Below are 13,502 nucleotides of genomic sequence, written 5' to 3'. Positions count from 1 at the left end.
TATGTAATGAAACATTACTATGTACCCCATAAATATGTACAATTATTATTTGTCAATTAAAACAAATTTTTTTTAAAAAAAAAAGCACTCTTGGGACTTTGCTAAAAAAAAAAAAAAGTTAAAAATCTGAATTGTAGGCTGGGCATGGTGGCTTATGCCTTTGGGAGGCCAGGGTGGCAGTATTGCTTGGGGACAGGAGTTCAAGGTTACGGTGAGCTATAATCATGCCACTGCACACTCACAGAGAGTGAGACCCTGTCTCAAAAAAAAAAAAAAATTCACTGATCAAATTAAGACACACATTTCAAAGTCACAGAGGTGCAAATCAATGTATGATAAGCATTAAGAAAACAGAAAAAAAAGTACTGTCCTTTATTGTTTCTTAACATGGGCAACTCCCAAAAATTTGTTTTGGGTACTCTTAGACTACACATCACAAAAACAAAGGAGAATTATGCCTTTAGCTGGATGGTCAATTTAACTGATCACCAGTGATTTACACTTCTCTTCCACAGTATAAGTTGTGCTAAGTGGCTGCTCAGCCAGGAACTATGCTTCCCAACCCATTTGCATCTTAGCAGAGCCATGTAACTGGGTATTGACCAATGTCATAAGGGCAGAAATGACATACAACATCATCAGGCCTAGTGAGTAAAATCTCCCATATGATTCTTCATACTCTGTCTTCACTCATCTGTCTGCCAATGTCAGTACCTATGGTGAGCTTATAAGCCATGTGTTGAAGGTAACAGCTTCTTTCAACCTGGATCCCTGAAAGATTTATCAACTATTAAACCACTCAGATTTTAAGATTTCTATTATATCTGCTGGCATTACTTTAAGCCAACCCTAACACAGACAGAGAAAAAACTGTTAGTGATAAGAAAACTAGGTTAAGCAGTGTCAGAGATATTAAGAGGTAAAAGTATTTAAAAACAAGGATGGTGTGGGTAGCAGTGCTAAATAGTGAGGTCAAGATTAAATACACTGCAAGTAAGATCAACAGTAAAAAACACTGGTAACCACCTAAAGAGAAAATTTCAGCAGAGATGTTAACAAAGAAGGCAGGTTAAAGAATAGGAAATACAGTCTACTACTATAATTCTACTCAGTGTGTTTGCTGAAACATTTTTCATTCAAAACCTATTTCCATAAAGATAATTTTGTCAACAAATGAGTCTGGGAACACTGCATACTACTAACTTCTGAAAACGTATATAAACGTATTACATAATCTGAAAACTCCTACAATAAAGAAACACTTTTGTCTTTGTTTAAACAAGCTTTCCCTTACTTAGTTGACCATGAAATCCTTTTTCATTCAATACATACTAAAACCTTTCATTTTGGGAAATAAAAATAGAAAAAAAATTTTTTTAAGCTAAAAGAAACCAGAATTATATGGACAAAAGGAGAAAACAATGCTTGTAAAAATGTATGTGAAAATGTTCTAACACTTAAAACTCTCTTGTAATAAACCACTTAGCTATTTTTTTTTTTTTTTTTTTGAGATGGAGTCTTGCTGTGTCACCCAGGCTGGAGTGCAGTGACGCAATCTTGGCTCAATGTAAGCTCCACCTCCCAGGTTCAAGTAATTCTCTGCCTCATCCTCCCGAGTAGTTGGGATTACAGGCGCACACCACCACGCCCGGCTAATTTTTGGTATTTTTAGTAGAGACAGGGTTTTGCCATGTTGGCCAGGCTGATCTTGAACTCCTGACCTCAAATGATCCACCTACCTCGGTCTCCCAAAGTGCTGGGATTACAGACATGACCCGCTGTGCCCGGCCCCACTTAGCTAATTTTAACTGATAAGCGAATTATAGTAACTACAGGAACATCACATTCAATACAAGAAAGTGAGGTCTCAACTACCATGAAGAGAGGATGGGAAAGAGTCCAATAAAAATGGGCAAAATAACACATACAATACTTAAGACTTTAAGGTCAGGCATGGCAGTTCATGCCTGTAATCCCAGCACTTTGGAAGGCTGAGGCAGGATTGCTTGAGCCCAGGAGTTTGAGGTGACACTGAGCTATGATCACACCACTGTACTCCAGCCTGGGCAACAGAGGCTCTTTTTTTTTTTTTTTTTTTTTTAAAAAAAGGACTTTAAAAAATAGCTTTAAAAACCCTCTTACCTTCATCTTTATACTTTATTGTTACTTCATCATTACTCAGAAGTTTTCCTCTGAAAACTCGTTGCATCATTAGCACTAATTCATCATAAGTAATATCTTCATTATGAATAGGAATTCGCCGAATATCCTCCCCAAGTTGAGCTTTGATGATTAGCTTCCCACTTAGATCCAACTGTCCATTCATGGTGGACTCCAGGATGTTCTATATATACAACTCTAGAGAAAGACTGATAAAAGTGGTTTTCATAATTAAACAACAAAACATACCTTAAAAGTTGAGAGCAAAGCTACTATTAGATGCTAAGAAACTCTAGCCTCCAAAAGATTCATTATCCCCATGTTACCATATTTATGTTAAAATGGTCTGGAGGCAACATTATTTTCCTGTAGGGATAATAAAATAAGCTTTTATTTTACGTCTACTATTATTTTTTCTCATATTTAACTGTTCATCTGACATTACCATTTAGATTTTTCTTAATATATCTAAAAATAAATTCCTGATCTTCCACCTAAAACCTGCCTCTCCTAGAGGCTTCTTTATCTTCCTTCCTTTGAGTTGTATAAGACAAAAAAATCTTGGTTGATCTCTTTTTCTCAAACCTTACATCCAAACTGCCAACAAAATATGGTTGCCACTGCCTTAAAATAACTCTGGGGTCCAACCACTTCAGCACCTTCACTGCTATCAACTTGATTCAAGCCACCATCATCACTTGCCTAAATGACTGGAAAAGACTCCTAACAAGTCTGCCTGCTTTTTACCTTTGCCCACTTTTAATCTAGTCTCAGAACACCAGAGTTAACACTGTTAAGTAAAACCTAGTGTCATTCTGTTCAAAACCTTCCAATGCACTCTCATCTCAAAAAGCAAGACCTATAAAATCATCTGGCCTCCAGTCCCTGGCCAAGCATTTAACTTCATTTCCTACCTCTCTTCTTCACTCACCCCTGCTATACCCATACTTCAAGTTTTCCTTTTGTCTTGACCCTTTCTGATACCCCTAATATGATTCAGATTCCTCATCAAGTGTTAACTGAGAGAAGTCTTTCCTAACTATCTAATTTAAAATGGCTCCCCTGTCATTATCTTCTTATCCTGCTTTATTTTTCTTCAAAGCACTTAACACTACCAGACATTAAAAATTTATAACTTTTTATTGTCTTTTCCACTTGATGGTAGGAAGTAAACAATTATGTTTTCCATATTCCCAGAGCCTACAACAGTGCCTAGCAGACAAGAGTCATTCAACAGCTGTTAAATAAAGGGAAAAATAACTACTGGCTTCAAAACTCTATTATCCTATAAACTCTAAATGCTGACTCTGAAGAGAGAGTTACGTGTGAATACTCAAATAGAGCCTCAAGTTTTTCTAAGAAAGAACTCATGAGTATGTCTTTAATTTCCTCTCTATGTGGGGGAACTGAAGGAGAAAGGACAAATTAGTAACACCCACCAGAACTTTTTAAAGACTGTCCACTGTGCTGCACACTCCATAACTCTCCCACCTGGGTGGGTGTGTATGATTGGACTGTATACTTTATTAAATAAGACAGTATCAAACAACTAGCCACTATACACTAATTTGTTACAGAATTTTCCCTTAGGTTTTATTTTAATCTTTAATTTTATTCAGTATGACTATCCTGTAATGACTGTTTTTTGTTTTTTTTTTGAGCTGGAGACTCACTCTGTCACCCAGATTGGAGTGCAGTGCACGCTATCAGCTCACTGCAGCCTCCGCCTCCCGGGTTCAAGGGGATTCTCGTGCCTCAGCCTTCTGAGTGGCTGGGACTACAGGCATGCGCCACCATGTCCAGCTAATTTTTGTATTTTTCAGTAGAGATGGGGTTTCACCATGTTGGTCAGCCTGCTCTCGAACTCTTGACCTCAAGTGAGCCACCCACCTTGGCCTCCCAAAGTGCTGGGAATACAGGTGTTAGCCACCAAGTCCAGCCATGACTATATAATTTTAAATTCAAAATAATGTCGAAGGTCTCTAGCCAGTTAAATAGTTGCTAGATAATAAGGGAGGATATACTTATCAAATAATGGATTAATCTCTCTTCTTAAGGCCAAGATGTTCCTGAATGTTATCTATAATCGCTGAACATTTTCTAAGCATCAACTCCTTCCTCCTCCTGCCCCAAGAAAATGATCTCTTGAGACTTTTCAAGGTGTCCTACAAACTAATACTGGCCACATTCTAGTTTCAACTTCCCGCCTTACCACTAGCAGCTTTCTACTTCCTCCTCTTAAATCTGTTATTTCATTAACACCACACTTCTCTGTAATTATTCTTTATTCTTTCGGGGTATGTGAAAGCACTCACCTACTCCCCCAACATATCAACCCTTCAAGTACTTGAAAAAAGTTTTCATGAATCCTATAATATGAATATTATATATTAATGCCCTACTACTCTTCATATAAATACGCTAGGTCCTTCCATCTAACTAGTCCTTAAATTAATATCTCTAGACCCCTCACCATGCTCTCAACAGATATTTTATTAATAAATCTTCAATGAAATGGGTCATTAAAACTAAATATAACATTCTAAGGTCAATGCAGAATAGAGTGAACTGCATTCCACTCTAGGGATGCCATGCTTATCTTAACGCAAAATAAGAATACAGTTAGCTTTTTATCTGCCAGTTCTCACAATGGACTTCTCATGAAGACAAGTGATTAACAAAAATCTCCATACTACCAACTCTTCGCCTTCTACAATGCCTTCTGCAATGCTTTCTGCATTCAGGAACTACTTATTAAATACCTACTATGTGCCAAGCTCCAAAGTATAATTACTTCACCAAGACGGTAAATATTCCATCTTGTTTGCTCTGGCAGCCTAAGAGTAATGAAGACCTTTCATTAAACCAATGTATTTGTTACCTTCTTCCTACAAGAAGTGTAAACCAGCAATAATGTAAAAGGAACCAGTGCTTAGCTTCAGTGAGCTGGTACTATCTATTCCCAGCAGCACCTAGAAAAGTGCCTGACATATAGAATTTAAAGACTTTGTTTAAATTTTTTAAATTATGGGAGAAGAAAGCTATAATATAGATCAGTTTTTACATCCGACCCTCACACTGTTACCTTCTTTATGTAGCTAGAAGTGACTTCCATCAGACACACTCCTAATTAAGAAAAAAATTCCAGCTTTGAATATAATTGATGGTATGTCCTTCTGACTGGGGTATGGGTTTGTTGCCCAATTTCAATGGATTTAAAATTTGAGGGCCGGGCACGGTGGCTCACACCTGTAATCCCAGCACTTTGGGAGGCCGAGGCGGGCAGATCACGAGGTCAGGAGTCCAAGACCAGACCGATCAACAGGGTGAAACCCTGTCTCTACTAAAAATACAAAAATTAGCCAGGTGTCGTGGCGCATGCCTGTAATCCCAGCTACTCAGGAGGCTGAGGCAGGAGAATCGCTTGAACCCAAGAGGCGGAGGTTGCAGTGAGGCGGGGGATCACGCCACTGCACTCCAGCCTGGGCGACACAGCGAGACTCCGTCTCAAAAAAAAAAAAAAAAAAAAAATTGAGTCACGTATACTTTCTATCTGCCATGTTTGCCTGCAAATTCACTTTTTGTGTTTCCCATTGACTATAAACATCTTGTGGCCAGGAACCAGTGCTTCTTTCCTAAAGCTGTCGTTTGCTCTTGCAGTCATCTCCCCAGAGTAAACACAAAAGTATCTCAAAAGTAAGTGTGCAACAAAAGTTTCCCTTCAAGGGGAAATCCCATCCCAACATTACTTCATACACAGAATTCTGGTACTCATTTTCTCTTCCAAAGTAGAGACTGGTATTAACAACTAGTTCCTAGAACTGCCAGTAGGAGCCCTACGACAAGCTCTTCTCCCATCTTGTCCTTGCCCCACCCCCTCTGAAGTCCAGAAATGACTCGGCTTCTAACTTGTATAATATAACCCTCCACCAGGAACACTTTTCTCAGCACTGGGAATAATCTGACATGCCCAAGATCATATAAGAAGACTGCCTCCTGAACCAGGTTCTAGGTTCAGTGGCCAAACTTCTGGTTCTACTACCTCTAAGGGTAAGACCCTGCTCAATTTCAGAGGCTGTGGCTTAGGCACCTCCTGAGGGGAGCAGTTTCCTTCAAGAAATACTAAGCCAAATCAACCTGTAATTAATCTAAAAAATGCCAAGAGGCCTCAAATCCTGCCTCAGAGGCACTGTAGCAAGACGGTAAAGATTCTCACTACTTAAGCTATGTGATCTTAAGTCCTCGAAGGCTCACTTTCATCACATTCGAAATGAAAACAACAATATCTGAATCTGGAGAGATCCTTGTGATGATTAAATGAGACAGTGCATCCAAAATACTTACTATAGTGTCCAGCAAAGCAACCTCTTAAAGTTAGCTAGAATCATCACTATAAAACCAGGCTGGGCCTCCAGCTGGCGCTTGATTAAGCGCTGACTTAGCCAAGGAACGAGGCTCCAATTCAGTGACCCCAATCAACTTATTCCCGTAGGCGCCACTCCACACCCTTCCGAGCTCCTTCGGGGATTGGGAGCCGGCCGCCCCAGACCTCCCAAAGCCCCTCTTCTCTGAATCCAAACGCTTGGCGCACTCGCCTCCCGGAGCCCCCGAGGCGCGCCTCCTGGCCAGCGCGGCCAGGGGTTGCCTCTCTCCCCTCCCCCTCCGCGACCTCCCTTCCCCTCCCCCCATGCAAGGCCCCGGCCGTCCTCCCCCCGGCCTCGTCCTCCCTCCCGCCCCCTCCTCCCTCCAGCCCCTTCCCTCAGTGCCTCCGACCCCAGCCGCCAGGCGGTTCGAGCTAGGCCCTCCCAGCACCTCCTAGTCTCCCGGCCTCCTCGGAGAGAGCGGCCGCAACCCCCGTCTCCAGTGGCCATACCGGCTTGCGGAGGCCGCGGCCGCCGCCTCTCCGCAGGTCTCCACTGAATGGGAGGACGCGAGGCCACTGGACTGGGACGTCGCGGGGAGGCGGTGGTCACGGCCCGCTTGGTTGCCCCTCCGCGACCGCCGCACCTCGCTCGCAGGCTCGCGTGGGCCCCGGCCAATCGCGCTGACCCAACAAGCCTAGCGAGAACTCGGGCTCTGTACGTGGCAGGTGGGGGAAGAACAGAGGCGGGAGCAAAAAAAAAAAAAAAAAATGTCCTTTCGCCCCTCCTTACTGCGAGTGGACATACCCAGGACGCATGCGCGACGGCGCCAGGCGCAGGGCTGGCTGGGTCCCGGCTGCCTCGGCCGAAGAGTCCCTGCTTTCTCACTGGATGACGGGGTTTAGGAAGCGTGAGCGGCCCCGATGCACGCATGCGCGGGGCGTGACCAGGCACTTCCGGTTTTCTCGAAAGCGTGTATTTCCGTTTCTCGCCAATGGGCGGGGCGTAGTGCGCTGTTCTAGACTTTTTGAGAGCTGGTTGCAGTAGACGGCTGTCCAACTTTAAGTGGTTTTTGTCGTTATTGTTGACCATTGTAGTAACAGCTGAAAAAGAAAAAACCTTTTCTTCTACAAATCCATTCATTCATTGTTGGGAGCCTACGCTTTGCCAAGTCCTGTTCTAGGAATGGGGGTGAATCATTTTGTGAGCAAGGAGTTTCCAATTCAGCAGGGAAGACCTACAGCGTTTATGAGCAAGGACAAATCTGTAATTGTGTAAAGGACGAAAGCTGGGAAATCGAGGCTAAAGATTCCTGAGTGATTTTTAGAGGATAAGGCATTTAAGTGTGTCCTACATACTCCTCCCTTCTCCCTTACCTGTTCAAATAGAAATACAGTATGAGTAAGTGGGAATTTATAGCCAAGGGGTGGAAGTTGGTCAGTGGATGGAAAATTACTAAGAGGAAATATCAGGGGCAAGGGAGATTCTGGCTAAACCAACACAACGGGATTCTAGACGAAGATAGGCCAGGATAACAGACATCACCTGGGGGTGGTGGAGGATGAGGAACCCGATCAAGGGTGAGGGATTCTCACTACACTGACTTAACAAGGTTCTTTGCTGAAACTGAGTTTTACAAGAAGATGCACAGATGGTCTTAGGAGAAGGCCCAGGAGCCTGAAGTTTGGCCAAACGGAGAATGTTTGTCACTTCTAAGGTGGGGACTAAGCCGATGAATGAAGCATTTAGACCCTACCTGGTCTCCAGTTGTTTACCAGTTATAAAAGAAAAACTTAAGCTGAATTAAATTTAAAGGAGTTTAATTGAGCAATGAACGATTTCACGAATTGGGCAGCCCCCAGAATCACAGCAGATTCAGAGACTCCAGCAGAGTCACGTGGTGGAAGATTTATAGACCAAAAAAAGGGAAATGACGTACAGAAATCGGCAGTGAAGTACAGAAACAGCTGGATTGGTTACAGGTTGGCGTTGGCCTTATTTGAACACTTAGCTGTCTATGAGTGATTGAAGTGTGGCGGCTGCAATTGGCCAAGACTTGGTTATTGTAAGAGAGCATACTCCTAAGTTAGGTTTTCAGTCTTGTCTGATAAGCTAGGTTACAGTTCATCCACAAGGATCCAAATATAGAAGTATGGAGTCCTTCTCAGGCCATATTTAGTTTGCTTTAACACCAGATACTCCTAAAGGACCTGGAGTAAATTCTGGTGTTTCAGGGTGAGAAGATACGTTCTTTTACAACCATAAGTAGAGTGATCTTTTTCAGTTATAAGTCTCTGAAACTTCTGTTTGAGAGTGAAATAATGTAAGTTTACACTGTTCACTTCTGATTTGTATTTTCCAACAGTTGTACTGACCTTTGAGCAATTGTTTGCAGGGATAATGGAGTGGAGTACTGCAGAAGAAATGAAAAACAGTTCCTGATTGCTCTCCAAAGAATGTTATTCATTGCTTATTTTTTAAAACTGAATAATACAGATTTGGAGAGATGCACTGCTGTCAGATAATAGTATTATGATGTCATTAAGATGGTTTGAGATGGGGTAAAACCACAACCATATGGCAAAGGTAAAATATTCCCTGAAGGAAGTGAATTATACTACTGTTACAGTAGTATATTTAAACTAAAAAGAGGTCAGATCCTGAGGCGGGAGATAAGGAGGTGAACCTTGGCCTATTATAAGGTGAAAAGAGTATCTGCTGAGGATCCCCAGTGAGGGGGCACTCAAGAGTCCTGCTACTGAGGAGAAATAAGCTGGTCCCTGTTACACTGTGGTCATCTGTGCGCTAGGAAGAGAGGCACCCATAAGCTGGCCTTGTGGAAAGGCTGGAGCTCATGAAGCTCATGGACTCTGAAAGCAACTTGAGGATCTTTATGTTGTAATTTCCCTCATGCTTCATCCCCAAGCCATCAGTAAAGTCTTGTTTAATGGTAAAGCCTATTCCCAGCTACTTCTATGGAACTTGAGAGGTGGGGTTCTGGTGATTTCTCAAGTCGAATCTGATGCACATCTATGTACTTAGGCTCCCAATAAATACAAGTGATAACTAGTGACAGAGCCATAACCTGAATTGAACCAGTTACCTCACTTACCAAGAACATGGGTCTCTTCTACTATATCTGTAGATACATACTGGCCTTCTTTTCTGCATCTAGATGAATTTGGTTTTAAATGAACACTGAGCACAGTCTTGAACTAGAAAATACTACTCATTTCTTCCAAGGAACTGCTAAGAAAAAAAAAAAGAAAATACTGCTTAATGGTAGTATATTAAAGTTGAGGATATGTGAAGGAAGGAGAAGGAGTGCAAGGAAATATTTTTGACTCAGACTGTAGCAAGGAAAGATATGAGATTCTGCACTACACAGGTTATTTTCCATGTTTCATCTGAAGAAGGGTTAAAACTTACACTGTGGTTTTAAGAGAAGGAGTCAACCAACCAACTTACCTACCACCTGCTCTTCCTCCCTGTAAGTCTGTGTGGCTGAAACTCCTCACATGGAAAGGGAGGAAAAATCCTAAGAATGAAAACGGGATTCTCAGACTGGACAAGAGATGAGACAAAGACTATGAGCCCTGTTAACAAGTTAGATAAAATCTATGTTTCATCATGTTCTTCTTTAGTACTTAGTATAAATCATTTTGAAAATTTGAGTCATCTTATATACCCTCAGAAGAACCAAGGAAAGGGTGTACATTCCTCCTGGGATGAGAATTTCCAACGAGAAGTTATGTCCCTTGCCAAGAATCAGCTCTGTTGTGGCAGCAGCTAGCTAAAAAAGAGAACTCCAAACAGAAGGGGAATCATGAGGACCAAACAGGAGCGAGCCAGTTAGTCAGCTCAGCCTCACCTCCACTGGCTAAATGTAAAGATTTGCTTGTGGGAACATAGGAAGCTGCCACCCTATGCAGAGATAATGAAGGAGAAAGGAACGATTTTCTTACTTTGTACCTTTGAGTGAGTGATTCTTAGTACTAGCTAAGCAAAATACTTCAACCTATCCTACCAGCTTCACATCCATGAAATCCCTAAAATGCTTTTGCCTTACCATGGTGCTCTATGTCCAACCCCTCTTTAGAGAAACTACTCTCAAAGGCAGTTCTTCCTAGATTTGGTATCCCTAGAGGCTGATCTAGACATTCAATACATAGTTATTGAATAAAATAATGAAAACTAAGTTTCCCACCACTTTACAGGACAAGCTCCCAGAAAAAACAAAAGGATCAGCTGTCAACGGGTAAGTTCCTTGCTCCCTAGCCATGTAGGATTTGTCTCTTAGTAATTTGAAATCATTCACTTTTCTTCCTTTACATCCCCTGGAGACAGTGCTAAGTTACCTCTCTGCTAAATTACCTGTCAGATTTCAAGTTGAAAGAGAAATGCAATTGTGAGCTGAATTGCATCCTTCCCCCAGAATTCATATATCGAACCACCTCAAAAGGTGACTGTATTTGGAGATGGATTCTTTAAAGAGGTGATTAAGTTAAAATGAGGTCATTGGGGTGAGCCCCTAATCCAGTATGACTGATGTCCTTATAAGAAGAGGAGATTAGGACACACAGAGAGAAAGCAGAGATGGGTGCACACAGAGGCGAGGCCATGTGAAGATACAGCAAGAAGGCAGCCTTCTGCAAGCCAAGGAGAGAGCCCTCAGAAGAAACCAAACTTACCAGATTTTTATTTCCAGCCTCCAGAACTATGAGAAAATAAATTTCTGATGTTTAAGCTACCCAGTCTGTGGTGTTTTGTTATGGTAGCCCTAGCAGACTCATACAAATGCCACAAGATGTGCAAGAAGATATAACTTTTCATTTGATCAAGAGTAGCTTTGTTAGGCTCATTTAAGAAACCTAGGCCCAATTAGCCGGGCATGGTGACATTCGCCTGTAATTCCAGCTACTGGGGAGACTGAGGCAGGAGAATTGCTTGAACCTGGGAGGTGGAGGTTGCAGTGAGCCAAGTTCGTGCCACTGCACTCCAGCCTGGGTGACAGAGTGAGACTCCATCTCCAAAAAAAAAAAGAAAAGAAAGAAACCGAGGCCCATTGTGGTGGCTCCTCATGCCTATAATCCCAGCACTTTGGGAGGCCAAGGCAAGATGATCACTTGACCCCAGAGTTTGAAACCAGCCTGGGCAATATAGTGAGACCCTCTCTCTACTAAAAATAAAAATCAAAAAAATTAGCCAGGCATAGTGGCATGTACCTGTAGTCTCAGCTACTTGGGAGGCTGAGGCAGGAGGATCCCTTGAGCCCAAGAAGGTCAAGGCTTCAGTGAGCCATGATCTCACGCCATTGCACTCCAGCCTGGGTGACAGAGGGAGACTCTGTCTCCAAAAAAAAGAAAGAAAAAGAAAAGTAAAAGAAACCTAGTTGCCAGAGTCTAGGAATCATGCATATCAGAGACAAAATCAAACTCTGGGTACTTGGAGACACTCATGTCTCTAATCTAACACTTATGCCAAGGATCCTGCTTTTAGTCCCTCCATATAAATGCATAATTAAACAGCATTCTCAAAAAGCCATTTCAATAAAGAGAGACTTAAAAGATGCAAAGTAAAACCACAATGAGCTACCATTTTTCATATATTCATCTGAGAAAAATAAAATAGTTACATAACACTTTGAAAAAAAAAGTATGCAGCAAAATAGGCATTCATGCTTTGTTGTGGGAACATTAGTTTGTATCAACATCTAAAATGCCTTATGACACAACAATTTCATTTGCAGTGTACCAGAGAAACGCTTGCACATAAGAGCAAACTCATTAATGTTTTGTTTTCAAGTGAAAGACTATAGAGCAATTGAAAGAAATGTACACATGCATACAGTTAGATATCAAAAACATTTTGATGAGTGCAAAAAGCAAGTTTTAGAAAGTTACATTAGTGTGCAGAAAATAGTTAATGTAGCAGCCTGAATCTGCTGTCCTCAGAAAGGCCCACTTGCAAGATTGGCCCTTGGCTGGTATCTGAGAAATTGGATTTTAGGAGTGTTCTCATCCCATTATTTGATAAGAATGGTGAACTGTGTCTAAACTGTTTGTACAATGTGATTTATGCAGAATACCTGCTTTCTTGAAGTCTAGAATTTTGGTATATGCCAGGCAGTGGGTGCCTATGTGACCAGGCCCCAGTAAAAACCCTGATTAATGAATCTTTCATGAGATTTCCTGGTAGACAATATGTCACATGTTGTCACAGTTTGTTGCCAGAGAAATTAAGTGCATCACATGTGACTCCACTGGAAGAGAACTCCTGGAAGCTTGCTCTGGTTTCCTCGCACTTCTCCCCATGCAACATTTTCCTTTGCTGGTTTTACTTTATATCCCTTCATAATAAATAATAGCTATGAATGTGAGTCTTTGCCGAATCTTATGAGCGCTTCTAGTGATTCATCAAACCTGGGAGTGGTCTTAGGGACCACTGACACAGTTCCTTATACCATTTATGTAAAAGAAAGTACACAAGACTATGAGTTGCTATGAGTGTATAATGTATGCACATATTTCTTAAAATCTGAAAGTTTACACACAAAGCCCATTACAGTGGTTAATTCTGGGGAGAAGAGGAAAAAGACAACAGGGGCTTGGATTTGGTGGTAATGGTCAAAGAGGACTTTAGCTCTATCTGGAAAACTAATTTGTTCTTTGTTGTTGGGTTTTTTGTTTTTCTTTTAAGTAAAACATACTCATGTGTTACTTAGATGGGAAAATATTTTAAGTTAATTTAAGAACAATTTCAGTCTGCAGTTAGATTCACAAAATTTTAGAGATAGTAGCAAATTTAGAGTTCACCTAGTCTTGCCAGTTCCTTTATAGCGACAGAGCCTCAGGTTCTGATGCCTGGGTAAATGGGGTAAATGTCTTGCCACAAGTCACATAACTTATAGCTGAGACCACAACTCCCAGTCCAGAATTCTTCTTTACCCTGCTGTTGCCTACTGAGTACAGGGCTAGAAAT

At 41.6% G+C, this 13,502-nt stretch overlaps 1 protein-coding gene across 6 annotated transcripts in view; it reads right to left on the bottom strand.

Annotated features, from left to right (window-relative positions):
• Positions 1-11,264, bottom strand: part of TFG (trafficking from ER to golgi regulator) — a 44,311-nt gene extending 33,047 nt beyond the window's left edge. For 2 of the 6 annotated variants that reach the window (XM_054479903.2, XM_054479908.2), the window contains exons 1-2: positions 7,168-11,264; positions 2,143-2,369 (exon numbers count right to left, since the gene is read on the bottom strand). In XM_054479903.2, coding sequence (XP_054335878.1) covers positions 2,143-2,326 — 184 coding nt within the window. In that variant the 5' untranslated portion in view covers positions 2,327-2,369; positions 7,168-11,264. Of the gene's footprint in view, positions 1-2,142; positions 2,370-7,033 lie in introns of all 6 variants that reach the window. The other 4 variants (XM_054479902.2, XM_054479907.2, XM_054479904.2 and 1 more) reach the window with 2 other exon arrangements.
• Positions 11,265-13,502: the final 2,238 nt, after the last annotated feature.

This window comes from Pongo pygmaeus, chromosome 2, assembly GCF_028885625.2.
Source record: "Pongo pygmaeus isolate AG05252 chromosome 2, NHGRI_mPonPyg2-v2.0_pri, whole genome shotgun sequence".
In the NCBI taxonomy this organism is placed as follows: domain Eukaryota; kingdom Metazoa; phylum Chordata; class Mammalia; order Primates; family Hominidae; genus Pongo; species Pongo pygmaeus.
This window is presented reverse-complemented; position numbering and strand designations above follow the sequence as displayed.